At 43.9% G+C, this 17348-nt stretch overlaps 1 protein-coding gene across 8 annotated transcripts in view; it reads right to left on the reverse strand.

Annotated features, from left to right (window-relative positions):
• Window positions 1–17348, reverse strand: part of LOC144682600 (prominin-1-A-like) — a 297236-nt gene that overhangs the window by 114528 nt on the left and 165360 nt on the right. For all 8 annotated transcript variants that reach the window (XM_078545151.1, XM_078545141.1, XM_078545114.1 and 5 more), the window contains exons 8-9: window positions 3548–3765; window positions 59–133 (exon numbers count right to left, since the gene is read on the reverse strand). In XM_078545151.1, coding sequence (XP_078401277.1) covers window positions 59–133; window positions 3548–3765 — 293 coding nt within the window. The remainder of the gene's footprint in view (window positions 1–58; window positions 134–3547; window positions 3766–17348) is intronic.

The following is a 17348-nucleotide window of genomic DNA, read 5'->3' on the forward strand; positions in this document are numbered from 1 at the left end:
GTGACAGCATTTCATAACTGGAAGTTTAAAAGTTCCAAAAGAAAAGAACATTGTTTACCTTCTGAATCAAGTCTTCAAAGTCAGTTTTCAGCACATCATTCACTTTTGCGAGTTCAGAACCAACATCTTGTAACTAAAGTATTGAAAAACAAAATTTCAGATGGCTTAAAAAGGCCTAGATTCTACAGTTGTAATGACAACAAAATTGTCAGAGCAGGATTTTCGGGCCCTGCCCACCACCAGGATCATTTGGTCCCGCTGAAAGTCAATGGACTTTTGGCTGGGCCGCCGAATCTCCCGCGGCAGGTCCCACCGCATCAGGGCTGGAAAATCATGGCCTCACTGTTTGCTATCATTACAACTATGAATCTGACAGCTACTTCTGCCCTTTGCACATACGTTATCACAGAAATCCAGAAATTGCTGTCAGGGGGAACGTAAAAAGGGAATTAGGAAAGCTAAGAGAGTGCATGAGAAAGCATTAGTGGGTAGAATAAAGGAAAACACAAAAGGGTTTTTTAAACATATAAAGAGCAAGAGAATAACTAGGAAAAGAGTGGAGCCAATTAGGGAGCATAGAGGTAATTTGTGTGTGGATCCGGAAGACGTGGGTACAGTCCTCAAAGAATACTTTGCGTCGATCTTCACAATGGAAAAGGACGACGCAGATATAGACATCAGGTTGGAGGATTATGAAATATTAGGGGAAATTAACAAAGAGAGAGAGAGGAGGTACTAGCAGGTTTAGCAGCCTTAAAAGTGGATAAATCCGCAGACCCGGATGAGATGCATCTCAGGCTATCGAGGGAGGCAAGGGAAGAGATATCCGGGGCCCTGGCAGTAATTTTCAAATCCTCTCTGGCCACAGGTGAGGTGCCAGAGGACTGGAGGACTGCTAACATTGTCCCATTATTAAAGAAGGGAGGAAGGGATAGACCAGAAAATTACAGGCCTGCCAGTTTAACCTCAGTGGTGGGGAAGCTACTGGAAAGAATTCTGAGGGACAGAATATATCTGCACTTGGAGGGACATGGATTAATCAGGGATAGTCAGCATGGATTTGTTAAGGGAAGGTCATGTTTGACAAATTTGATTGAATTTTTTGTGGAGGTAACCAGGGGTGTTGGTGAGGGTAATGCATTTGATGTAGTCCACATGGACTGTGGCAAGGTTTTTGATAAGGTCCCTCATGGCGGGCTGGTTAAGAAAATAAGAGCCCATGGGATCCAAGGCAAAGTGGCATGTTGGGTTCAAAATTGGCTGAGGCAGGAAGCAGAGGGCGATGGTAGAGGGGTGTTTCTGTGATTGGAAGTCTATTTCCAGTGGGGTTCTGCAGGGCTCTGTGCTGGGGCCCTTGCTTTTGTGGTGTACATAAATGATTTGGACTTAAATGTTGGGGTTATGATCAAGAAGTTCATGGATGACACGAAAATTGATAGGGTGGTAAATAGTGAGGAGGATAGCTGTAAACTGCAGGAGGATGTCAATAGACTGGTCAGGTGGGCAGAGCAGTGGCAAATGGAATTCAACCCAGAAAAATGTGAGTTAATGCACTTGGGGAGGGCTAACAAGGCAAGGGATTACACTATGAATAGTAGGACCCTGGAAAGTACTGATGATCAGAGGGGCCTTGGTGTGCACGTCCACAGATCCCTGAAGCCAGCAGTGAAGATAGATAAGGTGGTTAAGGCGGCATATGGGATGCTTGTCTATATTAGCCGAGGCATAGAAGACAAGAGCAGGGAGGTTATGCTGGAACTGTATAAAATACTAGTTAGGCCACAACTGGAGTACTGCATGCAGGTCTGGTCACCACATTATAGGAAGGATGTGACTGCACTGGAGAAGGTGCAGAGGAGATTTACCAGGATGCTGCCTGGGCTGGAGGGTCTGAGCTATGAGGAAAAATTGGGTAGGCAGGGGTTGTTTTCCTTGGAGCGGCGAAGGTTGAGAGGGGACCTGATTGAGGTGTATAAGATTAAGAGGGGCATAGATAGGGTGGATAGGAAGGCACTTTTTCCATTAGTAGAGGGGTCAATAACCAGGGGGCATAGATTTATGGTAAGAGGTAGGAGGCTAAGAGGGGAGTTGAGGAGAAATGTTTTCAGCCAGAGGGTGGTGGGAGTCTGGAACTCACTGCCTGAAAGGGTGGTTGAGTCAGAAACTCTTGTAACACTTAAGAAGTATTTAGATATTCACACGTTGCCATAGCCTCCAGTTCTATGGGCCAAATGCTGGAAAATGGGATTAGTGTAGTCAGCTCTTTGTTAACCGGCACGGACATGATGGGCCAAGAGGACTCCTTCTGTGCTGTAAATGTCTATGAGTCTATGATTTTCCACTCCTTCAAGGTTCGCTGCTGCACACCCTGCTGATGGAAATCTTTAGAAACCGCTTGATTTGACATGAACTTCCGACTTTTATGCCATTAGATTCACTGTAAAAACCCTTGCAAAATGTTACACCTTGCTGAATGAAGGGTAACTGGGTTTTAATGATGTACTAAATTCATAATTGCTACTGAACTGTCGCTCTGGTCCTGAAAAGCTAATGTTTATGGAATGCAAATTTTTTTTTATCGCGATAAGAAAATTCCACAGATTTTGAAAATTATTTTTTAAAGTTTGGCATTTCAGCTTCAGCCTTAATCCCATGAGTATGCTTCAACCTTTACTTTGATGCTGCAAAATGATTAAAAGTTGAAGTGGTTTTCACTTTGTGATTTGCTATCTGTGAGAATTCTTCAATTTGATTGGCTGCTTAACCTACTTGACATCAGTATTGTTGGAAGTCAGAATGCCTTGAGCTGATCCTGGAGTCAAAATAATGCTGGCAAAGATACAATCCATGCCACAAAGATCAAGCAATCTTTGTGGGCAGCTTTCTTCGAGGTAAGCAGCAAGTACTGTTGCTTTGCTGTTGGTCACAACATTCAGCCCAGTGGTTGCTTAACAACTAGAAAACTCAAGTAAAATGCTAAGGAGAAAGGAATTGAGCAGATTTCGTGGCTTTTTAAGAATAAACACTTTTAAATATTTCTGTAATGCACGCATTCTGAGCCAATAATAAAATTAATTTGAAACTGCACTGAGTTTTGTGAACTGTAACTTAATTGCAATCTAGATTTAGATAGGAAGTGTTGTGAAGACTACAGCAACAGTGACATAGGCTGCAGATGCTACCTTCTAATTTAAATAATTCAGGCTGCAAATTTTTTGCTTTACATCTATTGACTATATTTGCAAACTGGGAATAGAATAAAGGGCAGAGAAAAGTAATTTTCAGTAAAATTTATGTTAAAAAAAATTTCCAGGGGTCATAACACTGTCATTGGCTTTCTCATTTTTGAATTTTGATGAGTTATTTTGCTTATGCTCAGTTGTTAAATTAACCTATGAGAAGCACTATTCTAATCTCTTAAATGGTAGTTGGGGGTGGGGGTGGCAGCGGGCAAGGGGAAAGTTAAGCTATGAGCTATAACCTGAACAAGTTATTGGGTGGGGGAAGGATCAGGAAAGAAAGCGTACTTTAAAAAAAAATATCTTACCTCACTAAAGTTTGCATTTATATTGAGAGAATCCAGTGAATTCCTTATGTCATTACAATATGCAACAGCGCCAGGTACTCTGCAAGCTGCATCATTTAATGTGTTGTTGAGACTTGTTCTTACATCAGTCAAGTTAGTCTGAAGTTCGCTAGTTGCTTTGTCTAAAGTTTGACGTGAGGTTGACACCTTCTCCAAAACTTCCTTGGTTTCTTTGATGGCTGCAGATATAAGGGTTGAACAAAAATTACCCCACTTACTAGCCAACATAAAATTTACCTTGGATGTCAGATGGCTGGACAGAACCCACCATATTTCAGCATTTCATTCTGCAAATCATTCTCAGGTAGAAAATAATGTTTAGGCTCGATTTGAAGTTATTTTGAAAAATTGAAAGTATCTACTTATACTGTATATATGCATCCAGGTTGAAGGCTACATATTAATTTCATCCCTTTCTGACACTGCCTCAGCTCATCTGCTGTTGAAACCCATGCCTAGTTTAACTTCTAGGCTTGATGAGTCAAATGCTCTTCTGGCCAGCCTCCTACTTTCCATCTTCCATATATTGGAACCCATCCAAAGCCCATCCAAAACTATGCTGCTTATATCCTACTCCGGCAACACCTTGATTTTAAAATTCTCATCCTCTTTTTCAAATCCTTCCATGGCTCATCCCTCCCTTCTCTGTAACCTCCACAAGTCTACAATGCTCCAAAATCTCTGCACTCCTCCAATTTAGCCTCTTGCATATCTTAGTTTTTAATGGTTCCAAGATTGGCAATTATGCCTTCAGTTGTCTAGGCCCTAAGCTGTGGAAATCCCTCTGCCTCTCTTGTCGTCTCTCCTTCTATAAGACATTCCTCAAAAACCTATTCTATAGGATGGATTGGTCATCCATCCCAAATATTTCCTTATGCGACTTGGTGTCAAGTTGTTTGAAACACTCCTGTGAAGCACCTTGAGGTGTTTTACTATGTTAAAGAGTCTATATAAATGCAAGTTGATGTTGTAATGTCCCTTTCCAGGGTTAAGAGTGGTGGGGTGGGGCTATCATCTTCTACATAGGTCACATCTGCTCTCAAGTTTCTCTCCTACCAGAGCATATTCGCGAAACGCAGAGGATCTTGCACCACTATCATTTCAGTGCATTCCTCTGGGCTTTGGCTCCACTCTTTGCAACACTGCATTCATTTTTTGGGGTGCAATTTGGTATCTCAGTACATCCAAGAACCCAAGGAAACTATACACAACTTCAATGAAATATAATGATCCTGCAGTAATCACAGTAACTGCTTCACAGCTCAGTTTACTCATTGATATAAGCTGTAGCTAATTTGGTTAAAGTCTGCACAAAACCCAGGTGAAAGTGGCCTTCGAAAAAACACCAGCAACACATACATTCCAGTTTTAAAATCTACCATCCTTGCACAGATTCTATTTTTCAACAGATACTGCTATTGCTTAGCAGTAATTTTAGCAAACAGTTCAAAAATATTGAGGGCAAGAGCCATTTAGTCAGAATATAAAGTTCACATATCCTGAATGACATTCATGTTGTTCCATTATCTTACATAGAAGCTGTGGGTGGAATTTGATCCAGTCCACCGCAATGGGAAGCATGGTGGCTGGGACCACTTAATGATGTCAGCCTCCTGGTGGTGGGAAAACCCCCTGTGATTAAGACGGAGGCAGGAAGGGGCCAATCCAAGAAACTTGCACGCTCTTGGCGGGATGCCAATTAGGCTTATTAATGAGCCAAGTGACACCAATTATCCTTGAGCCCACTGGAATTTAGTGGTGGCACAGGGATTAAATGGGAGTCACATGGCTTCCCATGCCTTCCGAAGGCCACACTGCAAACCCTATTGGGTCTGCCAGCACTCTACCAAGACATGGGGGACCTTCGTTGTGAAGCAGTCTGCGCCCGATCACGGGACTCATCATCTGGAAGGGGGGCGGGGTGAGCGCTGAAAGCCAACCCCATGTTCTTGCCTCTGACCCTCCTGTACCCCTCTGTGACCTCCTTCCCTTCACTCACCTGAGTCCAGGGATCCAACAAAGATTACTGGTGAAACTCCTGGAGTATTACCTGCAGCAGCCACTGCTCCTGATGGCACTGCCTGCAATGAAGAGCTGCCTACCTCTGATTGTCCGGAAGCTCTCAATTGGGCAAAATTTCTGGTGCCAGGGCCCTAAGCACAGGAACATAAAAAGGCCCGATGCTAGCCAGTTAAGTGCCTGATAGGCACTTAATTTGTTGGGATTACCCTATCCAAGCAACACTGGATTCCCACTGGGTCTCCAACTAGTGAGCAGAACCTGTGTTGGGAGCATTAAATCCAGCCGGGTATCTCTATCTTTTTAGCAAGAGTATATAAATGTTCTCAAATAGTTTGGTGCATCTGTTGGCATTTAAAATTTAAATTTAATTTTTCTAATTCATTTTTCTAACAATGTGTAAACATAGAGGTAAACGTTTTATTACCACATTTCACGGGCATGGGGGCTACAATTCGCAGCCTGTCACCGCTGATTCGGATGGAGGTTGGGAACATGTAATTTTGGTGCTCCCATATTATTTCCATGTTTGTAGCCTGGTCCCATGCAGATGCTGCGCTGTATTGCTCTCTGTAACACTGCAGGTGACCTCTGTGCAAGGGGCTGACTAGCATTGCGAATAGGACACATTTCCCATGTAGCCTTCACTTTTAAAAGCACAGTTCCCATAAAAGGGAAGCTAGGCTAATGGAGTGAAGGCTCCTGGATAATCACTGTGGAAAACTCAGGCTGAGGAAAATATCACAATGCAATCAGTAACACGTCCTAGGCACATTGATGACACAATTGGAGGTCAGGAAAGATTTCCGCTAGCAGGCAGGAAACCTTTGAGGCACACCCTCAGAAGGGAATGGGAGCAGGTTGCAAGGGCAGATAATGCCCAGAGTGCTGCCCTGACATTGCCATAAAATGTTTCATTACCTCACTCGGATGGTGAAGGTGGCTAATTGCATCTCAGACCCACCACCACCCACTTTTGATACTAGTCGAAGCACCGTACCCGATAATTCATCCAGCAGCAGACCCTGGCACTCAGGACTCACCCTCAGATCCTGATACTAGAACACCAATATACACAATCCAATTATGCCAGCCAATTGCACATCTGGGACGGTCTCCACCTGAACAGATCTGGGACCAATGTTCTAGCGAAAAGGGTACATAGGGTGGTCAACAGGACTTTAAACTAGAAAGTGGAGGGGAGGGAAGGGTAAAACTCCAAGAAGCATGACTAATGGGAAACAAAGCAGCATGTGGTGGGGGGGTGGATTCAACTTCATGGAAAATTATGAAAAAACTGAAAAGAAAGGAGAGCCCGAGGCTATTAAAGTCTCCAGAACACAAAATAGGATAGAGTGTTTGGAAAGGGCTAGGAATCTAACTTCAAGCACATCAGATAAAGGGATGACAATGAGAAAGGGGACGGGAAATACAGGACTGAAGGTGTTGTATCTGAATGCACGCAGTATACGAAATAAGGTAAATGAGCTTGTGGCGCAGATTGAAATTGGCAGCTATGATGTGGTGGGCATTACGGAGACATGGCTGCAAGGGGATCAGGACTGGGAGCTAAATATCCAAGGATATACATCCTATCGAAAAGATAGGCAGGTTGGCAGAGGGGGTGGGGTTGCTTTGTTAGTAAGAAATGGAATTAAATCGATAGCAAGAAATGATGTAGGGTCAGATGATGTAGAATCTGTGTGGGTAGAGTTGAGGAACCGCAAAGGTAAAAAAACCATAATGGGAGTTATGTACAGGCCTCCGAACAGTAGTCAGGATGTGGGGCACAAGATACACCAGGAGATAGAAAAGGTGTGTAAGAAAGGCAAGGTTACAGTGATCATGGGGGATTTCAATATGCAGGTAGACTGGGAAAATCAGTTTGGTAGTGGATCCCAAGGAAAGGAATTTGTGGAATGTCTACGAGATGGCTTTTTGGAGCAGCTTATGGTGGAGCCCACTAGGGAACAGGCAATTCTAGATTTAGTGATGTGTAATGAGGCAGATTTGATAAGGGAGCTTAAGGTGAAGGAACCCTTAGGAGGAATTGACCATAATATGATAGAATTTACCCTGCAATTTGAGAGGAAAAAGCTGGAATCAGATGTAACGGTATTACAGCTGAATAAAAGCAACTACAGAGGCATGAGGGAGGAGCTGGCCAGAATTGACTGGGAGATGAGCAGGAAAGACAGTGGAACAGCAATGGCAGGAGTTTCTGGGAGTAACTTGGGAGACACAGCAAAAATTCATCCCTAGGAAGAAGAAGCATACTAAAGGAAGGACGAGGCAACCATGGCTGACAAGGAAGTCAGGGACAGCATAAAAGCTAAAGAGAAAGCATACAATGCGGCGAAGAGCAGTGGGAAATCAGGGGATTGGGAAGCCTACAAAGACCAACAGAGGACAACTAAAAAAGAAATAAGGAGGGAGAAGATTAAATATGAGGGTAAACTAGCCAGTAATATAAAAGAAGATTGCAAGAGTTTTTTAGATATATAAAGGGTAAGAGAGAGGCAAAAGTGGACATTGGGCGCTGGAAAATGATGCTGGAGAAGTAGTAGTGGGGAACAAAGAAATGGCGGAGGAACTGAATAGGTACTTTGCGTCAGTCTTCACAGTGGAAGACACGAGTGACATCCCCAAAGTTCAAGAGAGTCGGGTGGCAGAGGTGAGTATGGTGGCCATTACCAAGGAGAAGGTGCTAGGAAAACTGAAAGGTCTGAAGGTGGATACATCACCTGGACCAGATGGATTACACCCCAGAGTTCTGAAGGAGATAGCTGAAGAGATAGTGGAGGCATTAGTGGTGATCTTTCAGGAATCACTCGAGTCAGGGAGGGTCCCAGAGGACTGGAAAATCGCTAATGTAACCCCCCTGTTTAAGAAAGGAGTGAGGCAAAAGACGGGAAATTACAGGCCGATTAGCCTGACCTCGGTTGTTGGTAAGATTTTAGAGTCCATTATTAAGGATGAGATTTCAGAATACTTGGAAGTGCATGGGAAAATCGGGCAAAGTCAGCATGGTTTCATCAAGTGGAGGTCATGCCTGACAAATCTGTTAGAATTCTTTGAAAAGGTAACGAGTAGGTTAGACAAAGGAGAGCCAATGGATGTTATCTACTTGGACTTCCAGAAGGCCTTTGACAAGGTGCCGCACAGGAGGCTGTTCAGTAAGATAAGAGCCCATAGTGTTAGAGGCAAGGTACTAGCATGGATAGAAGATTGGCTGTCTGGCAGGAGGCAGAGAGTGGGGATAAGGGGGTCCTTCTCAGGATGGCAGCCGGTGACTAGTGGAGTTCCGCAGGGGTCAGTGTTGGGACCACAACTTTTCACTTTATACATTAATGAGCTAGATGAAGGAACTGAGGGCATCCTGGCTAAGTTTGCAGATGATACAAAGATAGGTGGAGGATCAGGTAGTATTGAGGAGGCGGGGAGGCTGCAGAAGGATTTGGACAGGTTAGGAGAATGGGCAAAGAAGTGGCAGATGGAATACAACGTGGGCAAGTGTGAGGTCTTGCACTTTGGTAGGAAGAATAGAGGCATGGACTATTTTCTAAATGGGGAGAGAATTCAGAAATCTGGAGAGCAAAGGGACTTGGGAGTCCTAGTCCAGGATTCTCTTAAGGTTAACTTGCAGGTTGAGTCGGTAGTTAGGAAGGCAAATGCAATTTTGGCATTTATTTCGAGAGGACTAGAATATAAAAGCAGGGATGTGCTGCTGAGGCTTTATAAGGCTCTGGTCAGACCACATTTAGAATATTGTGAGCAATTTTGGGCCCCGTATCTCAGGAAGGATGTGCTGGCCCTGGAGAGGGTCCAGAGGAGGTTCACGAGAACGATCCCAGGAATGAAAGGCTTAACATATGAGGAACGTTTGAGGACTCTGGGTCTATACTCGATGGAGTTTAGAAGGATGAGGGGGGATCTGATTGAAACTTACAGAACACTGAAAGGCCTGGATAGAGTGGACGTGGGGACGATGTTTCCATCAGTAGGAGAGACTAGGACCCGAGGGCACAGCCTCAGAGTAAAGGGAAGACCTTTTAGAACAGAGATGAGGAGAAACTTCTTTAGCCAGAGAGTGGTGAATCTATGGAATTCATTGCCACAGAAGGCTGTGGAGGCCAGGTCATTGAGTGTATTTAAGACTGAGATAGATAGGTTCTTGATTGGTTAGGGAATCAAAGGTTACGAGGAGAAGGTGGAAAAATGGGGTTGAGAAACTTATCAGCCATGATTGAATGGCGGAGCAGACTCAATGGGCCGATTGGCCTAATTTCTGCTCCTATATCTTATGGTCTTATCTCTCCAAGCCTCCACAAACCTACAGCTATTCAGCACATCACTATGGTACACTGACACACAGTCACAATCAGCCCTCAGAGAGGGTGGCTCATAACAGGAGGGAAAGAGTGGACCAGCGCCCTCAAGGACATGGTGAAAAAAGTGATGAAGACAGTGTCACAAAGCCAGTTGCACTGGGTGTTGCTAAGGTCATCGAGGAGGATAATAAGTTGATGACTTACACACCTCTTGACACACTCATCATTCTAATAAAAGACACCATTAAATGGAAACTGTGCAATTCCAACTTTCCTGACCAGACCACCTTCCTCCCTCTTATGCTATTGAGCTTTCAGATAGTCAAGAACTGATGCCTGGTCAGCATCCAAAAAATCACGAGGAAGAACAATCCCATGACAGTGTAGAGGAGGAATAATCACTTGACCTGACACCCGCAGCTACCAGCTCAGATACTGGAATTGCTTGAACTTTAGAGGCGAGTGTAGAGTCGGGATCAGGATGTGGGAGTCAGAGGGCATGAGTGGGCCAGGGGGATAGGGCATCTCATGTATAAACTCCCTGGAGGTCACAGTCATGTTCTGCTGCAAGAGACTCAGATAAAGATCTTGGGATGGAAAATATAGGAAAATCGCCTCCACTCAATGGCAAGGAGCAAGGAGGATTCCTGCTACAATGTGGCACAGGGCATCGCAGAGCTTGGAACCCACCCTTTCCACCATGAAATGGTGGGCAACTCCATGACAGATCTGCCAAACCAAGGGAGCGCCTGCTGGCTGCTGTCTGAGCTTTCAGTGCAGCACAGGCAGAGGTCCCCCAACATCTCATTGATGCATTGGGAGCTTGAACGGAAGTCATGAGGTGCAGAGTTGCTGCCATGCAGGCTGAAACTGCTGCCATTGTGTGGGTAGGAAAGGCTCTGTTTAATAATTAGTTTGTAGTTCAGTTATGTGCCATGATCAAGTAATCGAAATATATCAATTAACCTAATATATTCTGCTTAAATGTAGTCAATATGTAAGACACTGATATCACACCATGTGTGCCTTTGTCTGTAGCTGCATCCTTCTTGACAAGTGAAATACACCACATGGCCCTAATCTTGGGCAAAGTGCTGTGAAGTTAGTCATAGGTGAGCGGATCAGAGCATAGAGCCATTATATTCCCTAGCCATTAACACTTATCAGTTATACTTGAGTTAGAAGGCTCTATTGTGTGAAGACAACTGTGAGTTGAGTTTTTAAACCTTAGCTTTATGTGTTAAATTGTCTTAGCCTTTTAACTTGAAGAGAAACAGTCTCTTTCTTTTAAAGTATGAAACAGACCAAGGCATTCCTGTGGATTTAGTAACTTTGGAATTAGGTTCTGTAATCAGTATTGAAGTTCTGTAATTCTTGTGACTTTTATTCTTTATGAACATGTATCATGTCACATCTTGTTACCTCAGTTTTAACACACTGGTTTTCTCTATGCACTTTATACATATTTTGTATCGATTTTATGTTGGAGTAACTTTGTAATTGAGGTGTCTTTTGTATTCTTTTGTTATATTTTTCTAAGTAACTTCCTTCAGGCATTAGCAGTCACTAGGAACTTATAGGCGTTTGAATTCCCCAGAACACCTAAGATGTACCAATTAAGTGTTTTGGGATATGGAGGAAGGAAAAGTGACACCACACATCCTCTTATCTCAAATAAGCAGGCACACACATTACTAGTGGTGCCTTGTTTTCCTAGTGGAAAGCCATAAACTTAATAAAATAACAGGGGAAAGTTGTAATGAGAAGGATGTTCCCACAAGTGACTGATATCTTGGGGAACCAGTCAGGAGATAATGAGAAGTGACATCAATAAAGTGACCATCAACCTTAAGAGACCAATCAGACACTGATCATGCACTACTTGACCACTTAGGGACTGATCATGCATTGCCTGGACAAATCAGAACTCAGAGATACCACTGACCACGCACAGAGGCATGCAACATGAAGAAGAAAAAAGAAAGAAGATAGACTTCAGTCAAAAGAACAGGAGACAGTGCCACTGTCAACCGGAAGTCACAAGCTTATGTTACAGAACGAACTGGCTGTTTGCACTGCCTTTACGAGGTATTGCATTTTTATACTCATTGCAATTAACATTTTGTGAAACTTGTGACAACATACTTGTACCCAGAGTGGTCTGCAGCTAGTCAGAAATGCAGGTTCCTTTTCGATCAGCTCTCCCACTCACTCTAATAATTGTTATTGACTTAAGTCTAACAATTAGAGTGAACCCCAGATCTTACTTGGATGCGGATCTCAGTGCTCAGAGGTGTAGGGTGTCACAGCATTCCAGCTATCTATCCTCCAACAGATTACTAGAATTGCCGAGGTCCCACTCCATGGAAATAGCATTTGCAACCTGGAGGACAAATCTCTTGTCCTCTCTAAGGATGACAGCATTTGTGCTCCCACCACTGCCACTCCACAAGTATCCTTGCGATTGCCAGTCAGCCAGCTCAGACTGCTGCCACCAATGCCAAGGTGGCACAGTCCAAAGACCTGCTCAAGAGCCTCTTGCAAAGTCATGTACAGTCTTTTTTTAAAATACATTCATGGGATGCTGGCTAGGCCAGCATTTATTGCCCATCCCTAATTGCCCTTGTTCAGAGGGCATTTAAGAGTCCCCAGATTGTTGTGGGTCTGGAGTCACATGTAGGTCAGGCCAGGTAAGGATGGTAGATTTCCTTCCCTAATTCACAGACCAGGTGGGTTTTTATGACAATTGGCAATGGTTTTAATTCTAGAGTTTTATTGAATTCAAATTTCATCATCTGCCATGGTGGGATTTGAACCTGGGTCCCCAGAGCATTACCCTGGGTCTCTGGAATACTAGTCCAGTGACAATTCCACTATAACACCACTAGTGAAAGTCAGCAGCCTCTCACTAGTCATGCTGCAGCTGCTGGGGCAGCACTGAGCAGCAGCAGTAGACTAAGCAAGGGCACTCGAAAGCTGGGCACAAAGGGGATGCAGAAGGCTGAATTAATTCTGGGGCTTTTTTGTATTATTCAGGTATTGCTGGATGAAGTTGTTGAGTGAAGGTTTTTACTGTTAGCCTTTACTGATTAATATTGGCCACCTGGTTCACTAATGACCTTCAGGGGAGGAAATCTCCCATCCTTACCTGGTCAGACCTACATATGACTCCTGAACCACAGCATTGTGGTTGCCTCTTAACTGCCCTCTAAAATGGCTTACCAAGCCACTCAGTTCTATCAAGCTGCTACAAAAAATTTTAAGAATAGAATGTGACAGACCACCCAACGTCAGCATTGGTACTGGCAGAGACAGAGGCACAGCCTGACAAGTCATCCCTGCAAAGCTCTTCTCACTAACATCTGGAGGATTGTGCCAAAATTGGAGAGCTATCCCATAGGCTAGTAAAGCAATAAACTGTCATGGTCAGTCTCACCAAATCATATCTTATAGCCAATGTCCCAGACTCCTCCATCACCAACCCTGGGTATGTTCTATCCCACCAGCAGGACAGACCCGCCAGAGGTGGAAGCACAGTGGTATACAAGCAGAAGGGAGTGGCCCTGGGAGTTCTCAATCCTGATTCTGAACTAAAGGGAGTCTCATGGCATCAAACTTGCACAAGGAAACCTCCTGCATAGTATTGACCACTATCCACCCTCAGCTTATAAATTACCACTCCTCCAAGTTGAACACCACTTTGAAGAAGCACTGATGGTATCAAGGGCACAGAATATACGCTGGTGGGGGATGTCAATGTTCATTGCAAAGAATGTCTCAATAACACCATTACTGACCAAGCTGGCCGAGTCCTGAAGGACATATCTGCCAGAATAGCCCAGCGGCAGGTTGTGAGAGGACCAACAAGAGGGGGAAACTGATTTGACCTTGTCTTGACCCATGTACAGACACACCTGTCCATGAAAGTATTGGTAGGAGTGGTCACCATAAAATCCTTGTGGAGACAAAGTCCAATCATCACAGGGAGGATATCCTCCATCATGTTATATGGTACGATCTTTGTGCTAAAAGGGATAGACTCAGAACAGACCTATCAGCTCAAAACTAGGCTTTCATGAGGAACTGTAGGCCTTCAGCAACAGCAGAATTGTATTCAACCACAATCTGTAATCTCATGGCCCAGCATATCCCCCACCCCACCATTACCATCAAGCTGGGGTACCAAACCTGGTTCAAAGAAAAGTGCATGAGTGCATGCTAGAGGCAGCATCAGACATAGCTAAAAATGAGATACCAACCTAGTGAAGCTACAGCACAGGACTACATGCATATTAAACCATGGAAGCAGCATGCAATAGCCAGAGTTAAATGATTCCACAACCAACGGATCAGATCATGAATGGCGGCACACAATTAAACAACTGATAGGAGGAAGAGGTGCCACAAAAATACCCTCAATGATGGAGGACACCAGCATGCCAGAGCAAAAGACAAAGCTGAAATATTTATAACATTCACTCACCACTTCTGGCTGAAGAATGATCCATCTCAGCCTCTCCCTGACATCCCTACCACAGATGCCAGTCCTCAGTCAATTCAGTTCATGCCACATGATATCAAGAAATGGGTGAAAGCACTGGATACAGCAAAGTTAATGGGCGCTGATAGTGTTCGCTCTGTAGTACTAAAGGTTTGTGCTCTAGAATTAGCCACATCTCCAGCCAAGCTGTCCCAGTAAAGCTACAATACTGGAAAATTGCACTGGTATGTCCTGTCCACAAAAAGCAGGACAAATCCAATCCAGCCCATTACTGCCCCATCAGATTACCCTCAATTATCATCGAATAGAAGATGTCACTGATGGACATTGACAGTGCTATCAAGCAGCACTTACTCAGCAACAATCTCCTCACAGGTGCTTACTTTGGATTGCACCATGAACACTCAGCTCCAGACCTTATTACGCCCTTGGTCCAAACATGGACAAAAGAGCTGAATTCCAAAGGTGAGGTGGAAGTGACTGCCCTTGACATCAAGGCCACACTTGGCTGAGTGTGGCATCAAGGAGCCCTATCAAAATTGAAATCAATGGGAATCACAGGGTAAACTCTCCACTGGTTGGAGTCATGCCTAGTATGAAGTAAGACGTCTCTGATCATTGGAAGCCAATCATCTCAGCCCCAGAACATCATTAAAGGCGATCCTCAGGGTAGTGTCCTAGGCCCAACCATCTTCAGCTCCTTCATCAATGACCTTCCCTCCATTAGGTTTGAAGTGGGGATATGTTTGCTGATGATTGCACAGTGTTCAGTGCCATTCACAGCTTCTCAGCTACTAAAGCAGTCTGTGTCCATATGCAGCAAGACCAGGGAAACATCCAGGCTTGGGTTGATAAGTGTCAAGTGACATACATGCCTCACGTGTTCCAGGAAATAACCTTCTCCAACAAGAAGGAACCTAATCATTTCCACTTGACATTCAATGGCATTTTCATCACTGAAACCCCACCATCAACACCCTAGGAATCACCATTGATTGGGCTTGTCACATAAATACAGTGGCTACAAGAGCAGGTCAGAAGATGGAAATTCTGCAGTGAGTAACTCACATCCTCACTCTCCAAGGACTGTCCACCATCTATGAGGGGCAAGTCAGGAATGTGATGGAATACTCTCCACTTTCCTGGATGAGCTTAGCTCCTTAAACTTCAGAAGCTCAATGCCATCCAGGAAAAAGCAGCCTGCTTGATCGACTCCCCCCACCATCAGCACATTGTGGCAGCAATGTGTTCCATCTACAAGATGCACTACAGCAACTCGCTGAGGCTCCTTTGATAGCAACGTCCAAACCCATGATCTCTACCAACTGGAAGGACAAGGGCAGCAAACGCATGGGAACACCATCAACTGCCAGTTGTCCTCCATGCCACTCATAATCTTGACTTGGAACGATGTTCCCTTTCCTTCATCGTCACTGGATCAAAATCTTGGAACTCCCTCCCTAACAGCACTATGGGTGCACGTACACCATATGGGCTGCAGTGGTTCAAAAGGGCATCCCACCACCACGTGCTCAAGGGCAATAGGGGGGGTTATAAGTGCTGGCCTTGGCAGCGACACTCACGTCCCAAGAACAAATAAAAAAACACAAGTATTCATATAGCTCTCATTCTCCCTTTTACTGAGTTGTCAAATCAACGACTTTTCCTTTTCTTTGGTTTTTGCTGTTTGTGTCATGATTTCATTCAACATTCTTACATTAACCAGAGGAAATAAAAATTATCTATACAAATTTACAATTTACGACATAGAATATATTACAGAATGAATTCTGTAATATATTCTATGTCATAAATTGTAAATTGTGAAGCTTGAAGACCAAGAATACAGAAATGCATCTGTAGGTCAAAGGTTTTTAATCTTTAATAGCCAAATAACTTCTCTTATAAAATATTGAACCACTATTTCAAAAAAAAATTTGCTTATAAAACTTAAAACGATAATGGAGACGTTGACTAATTACCATTAAGTACATGTTCAATGATCGCCATCAGACTATTTACAGAAAGGTCCACTAACTCCATCTAAAAAAACCTGTTTCTATGCATCACATTCTGAGGGGAAAATAAGCCTCAATGTTTAAATATCAGCAACATCTCACTGCCCATTGTGTAAGCCCAGTGTTTCTCTGCACCCAATATCTTGATTTTCATTTGCTCCTCAAATGTACATTTCTTTGCTACGATGTCAATAGATATTCTGATTAAGGCAATTGATTAGTTCCAGCACAACTTTCACCATTTACCACACATACTGTGATTGATTTTCTATGCGATTTGCTAGAAACATTCCAGAAGCTGGTAGTAGTCAGCACACCCAACCACTTGTGTGAGAACCTTTGAAGTGTCACAATGTGCTTCACAGGAGTGTCATAAACCAAAAATTAATACGCAGCCAAATGAAGAGATATTAAGGCCAGGATTTTCCGGTCCCGCCGGGTGCCAAATTTTCCGTCCATTCACAACGGGTCATGCCACAAGCAGGACTGGAAAATCCAGGTCTAGAACAGGTGGTCAAAAGAGTTTTTAAGGAGCATCTTAAAGGAGGTGAGAGGTATTAAGATGAAGCAGTTTAGGGAAGGAATTCCATTTAGGGACTAGGCAGATGAGGGCACAACTGGCATTGATGGGGCGAACGAAGTGAAGCACTAAAGTCCAGAATTGGAGGAACACAAAATATTGAGAGGGTTGTAGGGCTGACGAAGGTTGGAGATGAGTAGCTGCGAGGCCATGGAGGTATCTGAAAACAAAGTAAGAATTTTAAAATCAAGGCTGGTGAATGGGACTTGCTACAAGGTATACAGGTAGCAGAGCTTTGGATAACCTCAAATTTATAGTGGAAGATAGGAGGCCACCCAGGAGAGCACTAGGGTAGTTGAGTATGGAGGCGAGA

This window comes from Cetorhinus maximus, chromosome 1 (assembly GCF_964194155.1).
Source record: "Cetorhinus maximus chromosome 1, sCetMax3.hap1.1, whole genome shotgun sequence".
Classification (NCBI taxonomy): Eukaryota; Metazoa; Chordata; class Chondrichthyes; order Lamniformes; family Cetorhinidae; genus Cetorhinus; species Cetorhinus maximus.